Source organism: Meriones unguiculatus, chromosome 1, assembly GCF_030254825.1.
Source record: "Meriones unguiculatus strain TT.TT164.6M chromosome 1, Bangor_MerUng_6.1, whole genome shotgun sequence".
NCBI classification, from domain to species: domain Eukaryota; kingdom Metazoa; phylum Chordata; class Mammalia; order Rodentia; family Muridae; genus Meriones; species Meriones unguiculatus.
The window spans coordinates 4862697-4879696 of record NC_083349.1 but is presented as its reverse complement, the minus strand read 5'-3'; the positions used below and the strand labels follow the sequence as shown (position 1 = coordinate 4879696).

Sequence of the window (17000 nt, the reverse complement as noted above, 5' to 3'; positions counted from 1 at the left end):
TCGGGGTTTCAGAAAGGAAACTATGAGATACCAGCCCTGTGTGGACACAGGCGGAGGCGCTGGGGCCCCAGGAGTTTATACAGCACCCGTCATGAAACCCAACCCGGTCCCAGAGACCACAACACACCACCAGTAGCAAAAAGTCTGAACTTTATTCCCCATCCCTTGTCGGGTCACCAGGCCTCAGGGCCCGGAGGCCCGAAGCGCTGCAGCAGCCGCTCCTGATCCTCCAGGTCCTTCCGCACCTTCTTTCGCATGTAGAAGATGGGACAGTCGCGGCTGTTGAGGGTGGGGGTCAGGGGCTGTTCCCAGGACTTTGGCCCCTACCTGCTGCCCACCCGGGGGAGGGGGCTGTTTGCTTAGCGGGCACAGAGAAGCCGATAACAGCAGTGCCCTGAGAGGTAGCCAGCTGTATATCAGCTGTCACCTGGCGTGGGAACCCGCCCCGCCCGCCTGTTCCCTGGGGAAAGCCCGGCCCCACCCTGGGGGAGGCTGTGTGGGTGCCAAGCCCAGGCAGACCCTGCCCACTCTGCAGTGAGGGCCCGTGGCTGGGTCAGGAGTCTGGTAGCAGGTGGGGGAGGGTGCACCTGGTACAGATGACGTCCTCATGCAAGCTGCCCTGGCAGCGCTGGCACTGGGTCCATAGGCGGGAGAAGCGTTCCTCCAGGGCGTTCAAGTGTGACACCTGAGGACACGGTGGACTAAGCAGGGCTGTGGAGATCAGGCTTGCTCCACCTTTCACCTCTGCCTTACTCACCTCCTTCTGATAGAGCTCTGACTCCCGTGCCTGACAGAACTCACACACGGCTCCTGTGGGTGGGGTGGGTGTCAGCACAGAGGGGCTGGGACCAAGCCAGGCCCTATCCTCCATCCCCGCATCTCTGCAGTTCTCCACCCGCTGCCCATCCCGGCTTCTGAAAGTCCCCAGAGGCTGGAGAACAAGGGCCCAAGTGTGTGGGGAAAACTCCCCTGGGGAACCCCGGGGCAGGCATGGACCCTCTGCTAGAGTGCAGGCTGAATGGCGCCCCTATGGCAGAGCCCCACCAGTGGGTATAAGGGCTGTAACTCGGGTCTCACCTTGATGGTTGATCACGGAGCGGCAGCCAATGCAGCAGCTGCGGCGCTTGGTGAAGGCCAGGAGGCCTCCCACCTTGCTGGTGAGCACCGTTTTACATCGCGTGTGGTCACCGCCTGCAGGAGGGAAGCTGAATGGCATTGCCCCTGCCTCTGCCCCTTCCCCGCCCACTCCCTCCTGGAGTTCCACTTACGCAGCAGCACAGACTCTGCACGGCCCTCACCCAGAATGGGCTCAAAGATGCGTAGCAGTGGCTTGGCCAGCTGCTGCTCCAGGTAGTACTGAGTGTCGATGGGCAGGCTGTGCTCCAGCACAAACAGGGGGTCCTGCGGGCAGACCAGGGTCACCAATGGCTGCAGAGGGGCATGGGCCAGGGGCATGGTGGGAGCTCTGGACACCACCTGCTGGCTGTGATAAAGGAGCTGCAACCCTGGTCTGGGTGGGGGCCTCAGATCGCTAAGAGTCAATTTCCCCATGGGAGAAGGAAGGGCCATGGAAGAGATGCAGGGGTCAGAAGTCACAAGGCTGAGAACTGGGTGGCTTGAGATGACAAAAGCAAATAGAGCTGGCATCCAGGGTGGGGAGGGGCAGAGATGGCACAGCAGCCAACTCTGCAGGCCCTACACTAAGTCAGGCCCAGGGGCATAACCGCCCAGAAGAAAGCAGAAGTGAGATTCTGGGAGGGGCACAGCCCAGGTGGGCCTGACCTCAGACTTCATGTAGGCAGCCACACCCTTGGCAGCACCAATGATCACATAGGGGACTCGGTCACCCAAGCTGGGCGCACTGCCGGGGTCGCGCTTCCTCATCCTGCGGATAGGAGAGTTAGGTGAGGTTTGCGGACAGCTGAGTGGCCCCAGCTGCAGGAGGCTATGTGGCAGCCCACCTCTCAGCCAGCTCCACGTGAGCCTGCTTGCCCGCGTAGTCTGCGGCCGCACGGGTCAGCTCCTTGGTGATGACCAGCTGGGAGATGTCTATGCGGTTGCACAGCAGGTCCGAGATGACATCCTTGGCATGGGCCACTGCACCATCAGGATCCCTGAGAGGGAGGGTGTCACTAGGCACTACTGAGGATAGAATCTAGACATCGGGTACTATGGGCTGATACAGAGGCTGGGGTTAAGTGGAGAGGCAGGGAAGGCCAGAGGCAATCAATCACAGCTGCCAGCCTGATTTACCGCTGCCCCACCATGCCAAGCCATCTGTGCCCCCAAGGTAGGGTGCCAGGCCCAGGGTCTGAGGGGGGCCGCCTTCTGGGTCTAGGTGGGACACACACACACCGGTCCACGAGGATTCGGCGCAGAGAGGATGTAACAAGGTTGGCCACCAGGGGACAGTTGTCCCTGCGCACAGCCTCCAGGCCCTTGCAGTCCATTCTGTCATGGGCATCAGGGCGGGAGGAGAAGAGCAGGCCAGCGTAGCGCTTCTTGCTGATAAGCAGGTATGGAAAGTAAACCTGGAAGGGACCTGGTGGTGACCCTGGGCATGTTCCTTTACCCCCAGTCCTGCCTGACACCCACCAGAAACAGGCCAGGCCAGGAAGGACCTTTGACCTTGGTGAAATGAATGCTAAGAAGACACCTCCCCCCCGCCCCAGGCCCCAGAAACTCCACTTGATGTAATGCCATAGGCCTCGAGCTGACCCCTAAATCATCCAGACAGGCGACTCAGTGAAGTCTTGCAGCCATGGGAGGAGACGGGTAAGTGAGTCCTGGGCTGAGATGGCCCTGGAGAGCAGCCAGGAGTGCATGTTTGAGTGGCAGGGTGAGGACTGCAGACCGGGCCCAGTATCTGGAGACACACACATACATACACACACACACACACAAACACACAGATCCAAAATGTACCACCACTGGTCTGTGCAGCAAAGGCCTCAGCCTCAGAACCCAGAACACTGAGCTTCTGTGCCCTAAGAAACTCTCAGGAGTGGGGAGCAGGCCACTGTCAGCCTCTGCAGGCACACACGCACCTTCTCAAACTCCAGCCGGATGGGTGATGGGAAGTGACTGGATACCCAGTTTGCAGCCTCCCTCCCCAGAGACATTGCCTCAGCCACAGAGGAGACGCCAAATCGGCACATCACAGAGTCAGTGTCACCGTAGACCACCTGCCAGGTACATATAAGAGGAATGTCTCTTCTCAAGCCAGGACCTGCCATGGTAGGAAGCCCGAGGACCCAGGAGGGCAGGGAGGTGTGGTCAGGCCCTGACCTTGGCGTTGGCATCATAGCCATTTTCCAGGGTGTACTTGGACTCCACTAGCTGCTTGGTTTTCTCAATCATCTGCCGCCCGAACCCAGTGACACTCTGTTAGGAGCAGAACCAGGGAAAGTGAGAATCCCAAAGCTGCATCCAGCTCGGAAGGACACAGCTCTGCCACCTCCAAACACCATGGACCGCACATCCTAAGTCTATGAGACAGGTGGCTGCTGCTGCAAAGTGCATGTTCTCAGGGAACAAGGAGCCGTTCCCTCCTGGACTGGGAATGCAGCCGGGGTCTCATGCATAGTGAGTAGAGGCTTTAAACCCAGCCCCTCACTGGGGGATTTTAAGCAGCGTTTCTACCATTGAGCTATATCCTCAGCTTTTTTATTTCAAGATAGGGTCTAAGCTACCCAGCTTTGAACTCCCTGAAGCCTAGACAGGCCTCTTGCTTAAGCCTCATAGCCTATTGAGGAGCCCACATCACCACACCCTGATCTGTCTCATTTGTAAAATGAGGATGAGGCCGACTGGGTACCAGGACGTGAAAGGGAGAATGCTCTCTGCCTGGGTTTTCATGTGGTCACGGGAGGAATCCTCGCCCGACTTGTCTTTTGTCTACCTGCTCTGTGCTCCTTTTTTATTTTATTCTGGAATGACTCAGTAACCTATCATCCCACCAAAAGAGGCATGAGAGACAGGCTTATCAGTGGCCCTCTGGCCTAAGGTCCCAACCCCCACCCCATTTCTGTGGGATGCTAGGAATAAGAATCACAGGTGACCAGAGCAGAGGCAGGTCTGGCTGGGGCTCAGCTCCTGGCAGACGCCCGCTGAGTACCTGGGCATCTATCCAGGTACTCCGCTTCCCTGAACCCCAAGCGGCACCAGAGATGTATGCTCACAGGTGAGTTAGCAGGGACCCTGGGCCACACATGCTTGGTCTGACCCTGAGACTGTGGGAGCTGAAGCTGGAGCAAACGGTAGTGTTCTGTCGGCCACTCGGCCTCCGTGCCCTGTAAGCCATCTCGTGAAAACACTGCCATTCTGCTCTGCACATTCCCGAGCTAGATGCTCCTGATGTGTTGCCCCTCACGGCTGAGAGCTAAAGGCCAGGTCTGATGGCCTGGGCACCTCAGCCCCTCACAACAGGGTCAGCCACAGCCCATGTGGTGCCTCAGGCCTCACGCTCTCTCAACGTTTCTGTCTGAACCCAGGGCTGCCGTGTTGGCGAGGGAGATGGGAGCAGCGCTTCCCTACTCGTTCCAGCTGGTCCTAGCCAAGCTCTGCAGCAAGGACCTCACATTTGAGACAGACGACCCTGGTGCTTGCTGAAGGGGCCAACATCGACTGACCCCCCCAAACCCAGCCTGTCCGTGCAACCACACACACACACTCCCTTTGCAGGGATGTGGAAGAGGTAAACAGGGGGACAGCTGCCGTGGTAGGGGTGCCCTGAGCACCTACCCCATCTGAGCCATCGGGAGCCACTGGTACTATAAACATTCCCGAGACCAGAGTTCCTATCCCACTAGGCTGTGAGCAAGGACTACCAAGGACAGGTGCTATCATCTCTGAGGACCCTGCACACTGGTGCAGAGCGTGGCCTGACATCTGTGGCTCTTGCCTTACTGGCACACCCTCTGACCTCACTGACCTCCTGATGCAGGCCAGCAGGAACCCACTGCCCACCATGGTCCCAAGGGCTCACCTGGGAGATCTCCAAACATGGCAGCTTGCCCACCTGGGCACCGGTAAAGCCATACACAGAGTTGGCACTCACTTTCAGTGCCAGCTGCCGTCCATCCAGGACCTGTCGCCGCAGGGGGTCTGTCTCCTGAGCCAGCTCAGCCTTGGCCCTAGGTAGGGGAAGGATGAAGGCTGCTCAAGGGGACTATGGGCCTCAGGAACACACACAGGCACAGGCGCCGGTCAGGACTGAAAAGGGGTGCCAACTATAGTTGGGTGTGCTGTGCATGCTGTGCACTGCTCAGATGCAGGTCCAGCAGGCAACAGGGTGATGCCTCGCTTAATGCAGACACAGCTACAGAAAACCAGGGCTCTGTCACCATGGGGGACCTGAGCACTAGGCCAGGGCAGAGGCTGCAGAGCCCACCTCTTCCGGGCACTCAGCAGATTCTCCAGGATCTGGGGCAGGAGGCCCTTCCGCACAGACGACTTCACAAACTCATCCCCGGTAGGTGTCTTGATGAAATCATCTGGTTTAAGGCTGGGGAAGGAGGAGGTACGGGAGGCTGGGCTTCTGAACTGCCTAGCTCCCCAGGAGCCTGCCTCCGCAGCGCCCGCCCCAGGTCAGCCTCTCCATCAGGCACCATCCACAGCCTGCCTCAAGTTTCCCATGCCTCCCTTTCCCTGGACCTGACCTATCAAGCCGTGACATGGGGGCTCAGGGTAGTTGGGGAGGGGCATCCTGAATGAAGGCAGCATACCCCAACTTCTGGGCAGCCCCAGGCCGTAGCAGCGTGGTGTAGCACAGATTATGGGCCATCATGATGGATGGGTACAGAGAGGAGAAGTCCAGGGTGGCAATAGGGACGTCATAGTACCTAAGGGAGGATTTGGGGCCAGTCAACCCCACCCAGCCCCTACCCTCGGGCCCTTACTTCTTAACATTTTACATACAGTGTCTCAAGTAGCTCAGGCTGGCCTTGCCCTCCTCCTGGACGGTGGGATAATGTGTCCCTCACCGTGTCCAGCAGGGTCCTCACCCTTTGAGGGGCTCAATGACAGTGGCTCCCGTGTAGTCCTCACCTCCCTCGGTCTTCACCACAGGCATCAGCAGCCCCTGGCGCATGGCCTGGAGAGAGGGTGGGTGAGTATCCAGGCACCAGGCTGGCTGTGTGTGTGTGTACGGTGCATGAGGCCAATCAGCCTCAGACACCCACCTGGCGCAGCAGCTGAGACACGACCTTGACCTGCTGGCCTCGGGTGAGCAGGTACCCAAGAGGAACACCCGTGACACGAGCCATCTCCACGTTGTTCACCAGCACCATAAGGCGCTCGAGCAGCCGAAGTGGCAAGAAGGCATCCTTCAGGCAGTACACGGCCAGGCGGCGGCGCGTCTGTTCATTCCCGTTCTGGTGAGGGGCAAGTGGGGTCAGGGTCAGAGCTTAGTCAGGGGCTCTGCCAGGGGGAGGAGGGACTGGGAGGGCTTGGAGGAGGGGCAGCACCTGCAGGTCGGTGATGATGCTATGCTGCACATCCTCCTTCTGCTCACCCAGGAAGTGGAAGCTCACAGCATTGAGCGTGTAGGAACGGAGCTTGTATTCCCGAAGTAGCACCTGGGCAGGTTGAGGTGGGCCTCAGAGGTGGAGGGAAGGGCCTTGTGGGTACAGGGTGCAGCTTCAAGAGTTGTGGGAAGGAGCATGGAGGTTGTGGTACTTAGGTGGGTGGGGCAAGGTGGAGCCTCAGGTGGGTGGAGCTTTGGGCTTGAGGCAGAGTGTTAGGGGGTGGGTGGGTTTCATTCCTACCTGCAGCATGTCCATCTGAACACGACCCACCATGCTGACCACCTTACTGTCCCGCCGGCCGACCTGCCTCGATTGGAAGGAGGAGTCACGGATGTTGGAGCGGAGACCAGTCACACGGCCCAGGAAAGGGAAGCGGTCCACCTGGAAAGGAACAGTGGACAGACCCTTGCTGTGGTACACAACTAGTTAGCCCCACTCTGAACCTGGCCACATGACCACAGACCAGGGACCAGCCATGGCACCCCCAGGACTGGAGAAGAGCAGCTCAGGGCAGAGACTGCTTGGCTGGGATGAGGGACAGAGACCAGGGACAGAGTTGAGAGTCCTGGACAGTCTGGGGAAATGACGGCTATCAGTAGAGACCAGGACGGTGCCTGGGAGGGAGACAGGGAAGTCCCGTGGGACGGTTCTGAAAGCCAACAGGGGTGCCTTCAGGTCCTGAGGTGCAGACTGGCAGAGAGAGGGAGACGCAGGTGAGGGGGGCTCAAGGGAAGGCACCCAGGACATGAGGACTACTGTCTGCCTGCAGCTGGGCACCATAAGGTCTGACTAGCCTATTTATTTATCACCAAATTGGCTATCGATGCAGATGGCAGAAAACTAATACAGTATATCCTATTTGGGGCTGAACTGAACCCCCAAATGCTGACTCCTGTGCATCACCCATGACCCCACTTGTAACAGAGCTAGCCCTTGAAGAAGGGCCAAGTGAGACTGCAGTGAGGCACAGAAGAAAGGCCCAAGCAGATGCGGGCCAGGAGGCCTACACTTGGAGCCGGGCTCCCCAGGCTCAGGCGAGGCTGCCAGGCCCACAAGACAGCAGCATCCACACCGGGACACCCAGAGGCTCACCTCTGCAGCTGGTTAGTAGGAACAAGGCTCACTTTCAACAGCACCCAGCCTTTGCCACCCATGAAAGCAAAAGCCCTCATTTCCTCCTCACACCTTCCAGTGAATTCTAAAGTAAGGCCTAGCCACGATGGTGGTGATGACGATGACCAATGTGGACGGCTGGATTCTTCACGAGCCTCCTGTCCACATCAACAAACTTCTGTCTCTAGCTAGGGGAACTCTAAGGCAGCCAATCAGCCCAGGACACCTCTGAGTGCCTGGTGACAGCCATGGATAGATGTACACAGGGCAAGGATGGCTCCAGTGGGGAAAGCTCCAGGAATTGGTTCCAGCTTCCCTCACCTTTAGGGTCTGTGCCCGAGAGATGAGGTACGGGAGGTCAAAGTTCTGAATGTTGTAGCCGGTGATCACGTCGGGGTCCATGGCGAGGATGAAATTGGCCCAGGCCTACGGAGGAGCGCAGAGGGTCAAGCAGGCTATCTACGGCTTCAGGCACCTCATTTCCAGAATGTTCAAGGGAAGCTCGGCACTTATGAAAATATTGTGGAACTCAGGAAAATACTTAGCCCAAAACACAGCCCCCAACCCAAGGACATAGTGTCATTCTGCAGAAGGGCCACTGGCATGGCTGGGGACGTAGGGTAAGTGGGTGCCTGAGGAGGGGGAGCCACCTGAGGAGGGGGGAGCCACCTGGAGCAGGTCTTCCTCCCGCTCATAGCTCTGGACTTTGGCACCCAGGATGGGGGCACAGGGCTGCAGCGTGAGTGCCAGGCGCAAGAATGGCTCTGGCTCACCCCAGCGCAGCCCCAGGGAGCAGATCTGGATCACAGGGTCATGCTCCGGCTCAGGGAAGATGCCTGCAGGGAGGAGGAACATGGGGCCTCATTCACATGTCTCCTTTACCCTAGTGGGGAGCTCCACTGGGTAGCTGAGGCTCCAGAGGTCCCCGTCCACCCTCTCTGTCCCCACACCTGCTCAACGCCTCTCCCAACCCCATTCCAGACAAATGGCTGGGACAGCCCCAGGCCCTGCTGCTTTGGCACTCCTTCCACCCGCTTAGCCCTCCACAGGAGCCTAGCACATCACCACTGTCCAGAGAGAGGGAAGGAGCCCAGGCTCTGGGGACAGACCTTTGCGGCCAGCACACTCGATGTCAAAGCTAAGCACACGCAAGGGTGCAATGCGCTGCCACTGCCCTTCTGGCGCGTGACTGATCAGGTCCGACCACAGCACATCCACCTCCAGCTGACACAGCGTAGCCTGGGGAGAGGCACATGGAGGGCAGCAAGGTCAGCCGTGAGTCCGGGTTCCCTGCCCCTGTCCCGGGGAGCCCCTTACCTTCTTCTCTGTCCTCTGAACATATTTTCCAGCTGGGAGTTCCAACCAGTTGCAGCCCACAATATCAGCATCCACCATGAACCTGGAAGAGTGGCGGGTCAGCTAGCAAGAGCCACTGGGGTAGGGTAGGAGTAGAGCAAAGGGGAGACAGGACAGTACCGAATCTCAAAGTCCACGTTGGCTTCATAGGGTGCAAAGCTTGGGGTGCCTAGGCCTGGCACTCGAATACCCTGTTCCAGGAGGCGACGGGCTGGTGCCATAAGTCGGGGGAGTGCCAGGGTGATGCGAAGAAATGGAGAGGGGCCTTGGCCATGGTACCCAAACATGCCTGTGGAGAAAGGAGGTTGGCACCTACCCGTGCTCCCCACCCCTGGCCCCCGGGCCACACTTACTCTCGCGGGAGCACAGCTCTATGGCCAGTACTGCTGGTCCCGAGAGCTCCTTCCCCCCACGCTGGTCCCGGTTGATGGCTGTGTTCAGCTCTCGCTGCAGGTCGCTCAGGTGCTCGGCCCCGAAACCTGGTGTGGGAGGCCAGTCAGAAGAGCAAGAAGTCCAGGAGCACCCCCCGCAGGCCAGGGACACTCACCAGGAGGTGCAGGGGTATAGAAGTAGGGTGCAAAGCCGTGGATGTGGCAGCAAACGGAGAAGCCCTCGTCGGTGACCCCAAAGGCTCTCAGTATGGGCACTGAGTTACAGGATACTGGGGGCCCTTCTGGCAGGGGCATCGCTGAGCCTGGGGGGGGGGGCACAGAATACCCTCAGGTCTTGATGTTTCTGCCTGAGGCCCATCCCTAAAGCCTCGGGACCTCGCCCTTCACAGTCCTTCCTGATGCCCGTCTCTGCCTACAGAGGCAGAGCCTGCATTACAGCAAAAGCCAGCTTCTCCCTTGTGGCGCTGGGGATAGAAACAGGACTTGTGCTGACAGAACCAGTGGCTCCCAGGCCACACCCCAGCCCCCACTAGGAATTCTAGGCAGGAGCTCTATGACTGAGCTGTGTAGTCCCTAACCCCCAGTGTAATAGTCTAATAACATTTATTTGCTGGTGAGTGTAAAGGAGATGCATGGTCAGAGTTGGTTCTGTCCTTTCACAATCTGAAGTCTCAGGAGTGAAATCAGACTTGGTGTCAAGGGCCTTTACCTACGGAGCCCAGCTCCCACACTGGGAAGGAAGGAGATGAACATCCCCCTGCCTTGTGCCTCCTCCTGCCTCAGCCCAGCAGTAGAGACTGTGTGCGCTACAGGCACTGGCACAACCCTGCCGACTCACCCACATAGTGGTCAATCTCCAGCTGCTGGAAAATGAGGGGCTCTACGTTGGGGTCCAAGACACGTAGGGTGGGCCGCAGCCAGCGTGGGTCAATGTCTGCAGTGGAAAACTGCCCTATATGGAAACAAAAAGCTCCGTGGATGGGTCTTCTACAAAGGTAACAGAGGACAGCAGGGTGGAGGTGGTAGTCTGGGAACGGTGGCGGAAGAGACTGGGTGGGGGTCAAGGGCTAAAACTGCCCAACCAGAAACCGCAGCCTAGACACTAGAGAATGAGCTAGGAGAATCACTCAAGTCTGGGCAATGACAAGAACCCCATTAAAAAATAAGATGCCAGCCAGGAAGGACCCCAGTGGCACAGGGTCAAAGGAAACACTTGTTAGATGCCAGGCATCTCTTGGTATCACTATATCCAGGTGGAGTGAGTGGAAAGGTGGGGGCCTACCTCCCACAGTGGCCTCTGGGGGTAGCTGCAGCTCCTCCTCTGCCTCTTGCAGCTGATTCTCAGCCTCTATCTCCTCCAGCAGGTTCTCCTCAAACTGCGACGGGTCATCCTCATCCCAGAGGCCCCCACGAGCCCGCTTTGGAGGCACTCCAGGGCCTGGTCCTTGCCGCCGCTTAAAATCCATCCTGTAGGCAAGTTGGGGCTGGATGGAGTCTAAGTAGAACCCCATTCCCCATTCTTCTCTCTCTGACCTGGAGTTTGCCAAGTAGCCTGGGTTGGCTGCCAGCAAGCCCCAGGGATCTGCCTGCTTCTGCCTCCTCAGTGCTGAGATCACAGACATGCCACTACTCCTGGTTTCTTGCATGCACGCTGCAGATTGAGCTCAGGCCTTCATACTTGCCAGGCAGGTACTTTACCCAATCATCCCCCCAAGTCCCTGTATTCAGCCACTGGTGGCATGACTAGGAGGTGATGGAGACCCGAGGGAAGCGGGTCTTGGGGACCTGCATTTGAAAGGCTAGCTAGACCCCAGCCCTCCCCAACCCCTTGCTTCTGTCACCAAGTAAGCAATTTTGCTCCCCGCCATAGGCTCAGAACCAGCTGAGCCCAGTGACACAGTGACACAAACTGAAGCTCTGAGCCAAATCAAACTTGGCTGTTTCTCTCTGCTCTCTGAGAAGGCAACATGAAGTCTCCAGGTCAGAGAGAAAGCCTGTCTCAAAAAACAAGGAGGGTAGTGCTGAAGTGTGACATCCAGACTTGAGCTCATGAGTCCATCAGTGGCTCTATCCCGTGATGGGGTCGCTTGTGTGGCTACTCATCCCCAGTGTCACCAGCTGGGGACCACTATCACCCAGGAGCAAGGATCAAAGAACAAGGACCAGCTCAGCTGCCCCCACCACAGCCCCAAATCCAGAGGCATATATAACCAGTGAAACACATGGCAGGGAGCGGACTGTGCGTTTCTCAACTGTAGCCTGAGACCACGTCTAGACGTGTCCCCGGCTGGCAGGGCTATTTTGAAGGCGGTGAGACCTGGCTGGCCAAAGCAGGGCAGTAGGCGATACTCCACTGCGGCTCCAAACCACAGCTGCCTGCTATCACAGGCTGAAACCCTGAGCACCACCCATAGAGTCTGCAGAGATAAACTATTTGTCCTCTGCAGGTTGGACGGGACTGGATCTAGGCCACACGGCCTGAAGAGGTTAGCTGCTGTGAGCAGTAAGAGTATCCAAAGTTAGGTAACTGAGGCCCTGGGGGTGAGCGGCCACGGTCTTCGCAGGTGTCAGGCTCATTTGGGAAGGACCATGACTGTGGGTCTGCGGAAGGGGGAGAGAGCACCCCACATGAGTGCCTGAGTGAGCCGGGATGTGCCAGTGCAAGGAGGCTGAATAGCAGCATTGCAGCAAGTTGCTTCATTCTACTTTGATTTCAGCCCTTTGGAAACTTATAAAGGAAAGATCAAACACACACACACATACACACACACACAAACAATTTATATGTGTGTTCTTGAGTAGGCAGGCTGAGAACAAGGGAATATGAAACAGACTCATACCCAACAGAGAGGGCAGTCAGCTTCCCCAGGTTCAAATAAACCCCTGCCCACTCCTTAAACATCACCCCACATCCAGAGTACCACACTTTTCTGTGAAGTCTTTGAGGTGTGACCAGGCCCCAGTCAGACGGGAGGCTTCGGTCCCAGGCTGCTCAGGACCTTTGTAGAGCAATGGGAGAACCAGCCTGGGTCTTTCTTGTTCTAGTTTTGGGGGCTTAGCTGGACCCTAAAGGGTGTAAGCCACCATGCAAGTAACTTAGGACACTAAGGAAAGAGGATAACAAGTTCAAGGCCAGCCTGGGGAGCTTAATAAGACTGCATTTCAAAATAAAAAGCCAAAGGACCAGGTATAGCGGCACTCACTGTTGACCCCAGCACTTGGGAGGCAGAAGCAAGCGAATCTCCATGAGTTCAAGACCAATCAAGTCAACATAGTGAGTTCAAAGCCAATCAAGGGCTACATGGTCAGACCCATCTTAAAAAGAAGCAAGCAAGCAAACAAACAAACCAAACACATATACACAGTAAAAAAATAAAAAAAAAATAAAAAGGCTGGGACATGCCTCACCTGCCTAAAATGCCCCAGTGAGGAGGTTGGGGGTGTGGCTCAGTGGTAGATTCCTGCCTAGAAGCTTCCAGTGAGGGGCTTCGGACACTTGGTGGGAATGGAGCTTCCTTCTGGGATAATGGAATGTTCTTGAACTACATAGGGCAGTGGCTACGCAACATACTAAGTATACTGAGGAAAGCTTAGCTGTTTGTTTCAAGATGCTCAGTTTCATCGTGGTGCAAAAGGCAAGGTCACACTACTACTCACACAACAGTGCAGAACACACACTCACCTACAGCAAAGCTGCTCACACCACTGGCTACAACCCCAGGTGAATCAGGGATTGTGAAAAACTTGTCAAGTTAACACTAAAGACAACTCACAATCAAACAGGTGATGAACTCGGTGATCCTGGCAGTGGCCGCCTTCCCAGTCAACACACAAGCAGTCCACCCTGCCCACGGCAGCGCCACCACCTTCTATACTGACTCAACATTTTCATTGCAGTCTCTGCTCTTATAGAAATACAATAGTTCAACTATGGGAAACAAAGACAGCACTTTTCTACTGTTCCCCAGCATACATTAAATAAGCATACCTTTGGTTTGTGGGTTAGTGTCTGACTATAAAAGTGAGTGTTAGCAGGGCAGCCAGCCCCCCACGCTCCTGTAAACTGCTTCTCCTGCTTGCTCTCCAAGCAGCCCTGACGAAACTCACTGTGCCGGGCAGTGGTGGTGTACACCTTAATCCCCCGAGCTCAGGAGGCAGAGGAAGGCAGAGCTCTAAGAGTTTGAGGCCAGCCTGGTCTACAGAGCGAGTTCTAGGACAGCTAGAGCTACACAGAGAAATCCTGCCTAAAAAAAAAAAAAAAAAAAAAAAAGGTCCAGCACTTGCTGCACCGTTGCAGGCATTCCTACAAAACAGCCTGTAATGAAAGGAGACTGTGCCTAATCCTTAGTAATAGGACTGCTTACCTGTATTCCAAGAAGGTTGGGGAAATGCCAAAATTGTTGTGGTGTGCACCCAGGCCAACTTCAAAGCATGTGTCAAGTTGAGACCTAAAGTTCGTATGAGACTGAATAAAACAAAACACACATCAGCAGGGCCTTCAAGAGTCTCAAGTGGGCTATGATGTGACAGATCAGCATGCTTTCCTTATGGAGGAAAAGTTACTGTGAATGTGTTCAGGACACAAACACAATCAGAAAAAAAAAAATACAAAACTGTTTTTTTAAAAAAAAAAAAAAATCAAAGCTTGTTCTGTGCAAGAGAAAAATGCATGAAAGTGAAATGAAACATGTTGAGAAGGGTCAGCAGGAATGGGAGGGGGAGAGAGGGTGTCGTAACAGTCCCCAATAAAAAAACTTGTTCCAGAGCTGAGCAGTGGTGGATTAACCCAGAACTTGGGAGGTAGAGGCAGGTCGATCTCTGTGAGTTTAAGTCCAGCCTGGTCTACAAAGTGAATCCAGGACAACCAGGGCTACACAGAGAAACCCATGGAGAAAGGTGGGGGGCAACGTCTTTAATGGCAGCTCCAGGGTTTTGCCACCCCCTTCTGGCCTCAGGGGGAACTGCACACACACAAACAACTAAAAATACATTTTAAAAGAAAATTCTTGGGGGCTGGTGAGATGGCTCAGCAATGAAGAGCACAGGCTGCTCTTGCAGAGGTCCTGGGTTCAGTTCCCAGCACCCAGTTCACAGCCATCAATAACTCCACTTCTACAGGATTTGAAAGCAAGGGCTGCTCCAGGCACTGCACACACAGTGTGCACACATACACACACAGGTATAAATCAATCAATCTTAAAAAGGTTTTGGGCAAAACAGGTCCTGAGTGGTAGCCACAGACCGCCAGCTTCCAGAGAGTGGAGAGACTGATGGGATTTGAGGATGTATCAAGGAATGTTCTGAATGACATCTGCCTCCCACACAACTGTGCACCTCAATCAAAAGACACAGGCATTAAAGGCATCAAGCAATTCCACACGTGAGAGCTGACCCTAACAGGTTGGGGCATAAGAACCTGTTTTTACAAGGTTATTTCCGGTACCATTGTTTAAATCCCTAAGGACTGGAAACCACCTAAATGTCCTCCCCAGGGGGACAGTTTCAATAGAGTCCCTTAGTACCACTCAATGGAGTACTATGCAGCTATACAAAGAAATGAGGAAGCCATATGGTGATATGAAAGGTATCAAAGAGGCTTTGTCTCTAGTAGGTAAATCAAGGTGTGGAATGGCATGCTTCTACTTTATATTTAAAAAGACAAAGACACAGAAGGAAATGATTATCCTATAGCTATCTACCTGAGAAGCTGAGCTAGGAGGATCACGAGTTCAAACTGAGCCCCTTGCTGCATTGCAAGATCAGATTTTAAAATGGTGGGTAGTAAGAGCTGGGTGTAGAGAAGCAGGCAGCTACAGCTAAGGACTGCGTGCTGGGAACTGCCTGTCCCATGCGGAGCTGGTGGATGAGGTGGATGCCGCCCTCAGTGGGCTCTGGATGGGGTGCTTGCGGTGCCAGGCCAGCTGCAACTTCCAAACAGTTCAACCATAAATACAGGCACACGTGTATTCAAACAAAGCCACTGGACACCTGAGGACCACAGACTCCAAACAAGGGGACATGGCTCTGCAGAGGGGAGTGTACCTCCCTAACCAGGTGAGGTAAGTACAGACACACCTCCTAGAAGGACACGGGGGAATCTGTGGAGCTGGCCCCTAAGAAACAAGGGTGGGAAGTTGGTGCCCATAAGTCACTTACAACATACCTCCCTGACATAAGCTAATCCGCACCAGGTCTGGTGGCACCCATAATCCAAGCTGTAGACCCCAGGGCAAATTTAAAGCCTATCTGAGCTATGAAGTCTGTATTTCAAAAGCCAGTAGGGTCTGGGGACAAAACTTAGCAGGGCTCTATCACTGAGCCACACCCCACCCCTCACTGGGGGTTCTAGGCTGTACAGCTGTGTTCCCTTTTTATTCATTTGAGGCAAGGTCTCACACCCACTCCCACAAACTGCTTCTGTCACCCGGCTCCTTTTATCCTGGCCAGCCCTTGGGGCCACAACCTTCCCCTTCCCCTCAGGACACTGCCAGACGCAGAATCGAGCCCCACCCACTCATGGGATGCTCTCCGTTGGGCTCCCACCCACGCGGTGGTGACGGTGGCACCCTAACACAGTAGCCGCTTATTTCTCACAGGGCATCTCACACACTGCCAGCTTCAGGCCCGGTTCCTCCTCTGGGACCCTCCAGCAACCACTTTTCTTGGGCTGTCGGACTTGTCTCAAAATCACGTCCCCACCCAAGCACCAGGCTGCCCCAGCTAGTTATCAACTGTCTTGTTGTTATATGAAGGATCACAAAAGGCCCGGCGAGACGGCGAGGCGGATAAGGGCGCCTGCTGGCCACCCGAACAGCCTAGGGAACCCACACGGGGAGAGTGCTAACTCCACAGTCGTCCTCACGTGTGCACCATGACGTGCGCGCGCACGCACTAAGGAAAAAAGAAGGCTCCGAGGCACTGCTTTCTCTCCCATTCCTACTTGTTTAAACTTGGTTTTACAGGGTTTCTCTGTGTGGTCTTGGCTACCCTGGAACTCACTCTGCAGCCGAGACTAGAGTCGGAGCACCACCTGTTTCTGCCTTCCGAGTGCGCGGGGCGGGGGAGCGCGACGAAGGGCGTGTTCCACACGCCGGCCCCTTCCTACTTCTTATCGGGCTTTCTGAGGCTGTCGCTCGGCTTCTCGGACGGCGCTCGCACAGCGCCCTGCAGCGCCCGCGCCTCCGGGCCCGGCTCGCGCACGCGGCGCGGCGCCCACACCCGGACAGTCCCACGCGCCCCGGGTCCTCAGCTCCTGGGGTCCGGCCCTTGCACTGCTAGCCCTGCCTTGTCCTGCCCCAGATGCGGGTATCCCGCGAGCAGGCCCGCAAGAGCGGTCAGCGGCCAACCGAAAGCCGCACTGCCCTTCCTCCTTACCTACCCGCGTCAAACAGCTTTTCCCGCCACAAGCTACGCCGCCGTCACCCCTGACCCCTAAGTGCGCAGGCCCAGAGCAGCGGCGCGCCGGCTGGGCCCCGCCTCCGGCCGGCTGCGGGGGTCCAGGCCACACCCCCGCGAAAGGCCCCGTCTCTCCTCGTGTGGCCCGTTGCCCCGCCCCTCATGACGCTAACGGCCCGAAGACACGCCCTCAGGAACCCGGCTCAATTGGCGGGCT

The 17000-nt window shown here is 56.2% G+C and overlaps 1 protein-coding gene across 3 annotated transcripts; it reads right to left on the bottom strand.

Moving 5' to 3' along the window:
• Positions 1-133: 133 nt before the first annotated feature.
• On the bottom strand, positions 134-16893 carry Pold1 (DNA polymerase delta 1, catalytic subunit). Of its 3 annotated transcripts, none has more exons than XM_021634009.2 (28): positions 16767-16893; positions 13753-13853; positions 10671-10855; positions 10227-10340; positions 9544-9690; positions 9350-9475; positions 9117-9285; positions 8958-9039; positions 8750-8879; positions 8310-8476; positions 7962-8066; positions 6768-6908; positions 6468-6578; positions 6183-6374; positions 6006-6094; positions 5727-5843; positions 5393-5506; positions 4988-5135; positions 3289-3384; positions 3048-3185; positions 2356-2531; positions 1962-2114; positions 1783-1885; positions 1269-1401; positions 1078-1191; positions 758-810; positions 588-685; positions 134-279 (listed from the first exon to the last, which is right to left on the bottom strand). In XM_021634009.2, exons 3-28 carry the CDS (start codon positions 10852-10854, stop codon positions 174-176), a joined length of 3306 nt encoding a protein of 1101 aa, XP_021489684.1. In that variant the 5' UTR covers position 10855; positions 13753-13853; positions 16767-16893; the 3' UTR covers positions 134-173. The 3 variants fall into 3 exon arrangements, with proteins under 3 accessions (XP_021489684.1, XP_021489685.1, XP_021489686.1); XM_021634010.2 differs by lacking the exon at positions 16767-16893 and adding an exon at positions 16388-16729; XM_021634011.2 differs by lacking the exon at positions 13753-13853 and having other exon boundaries at positions 16767-16813.
• Positions 16894-17000: the final 107 nt, after the last annotated feature.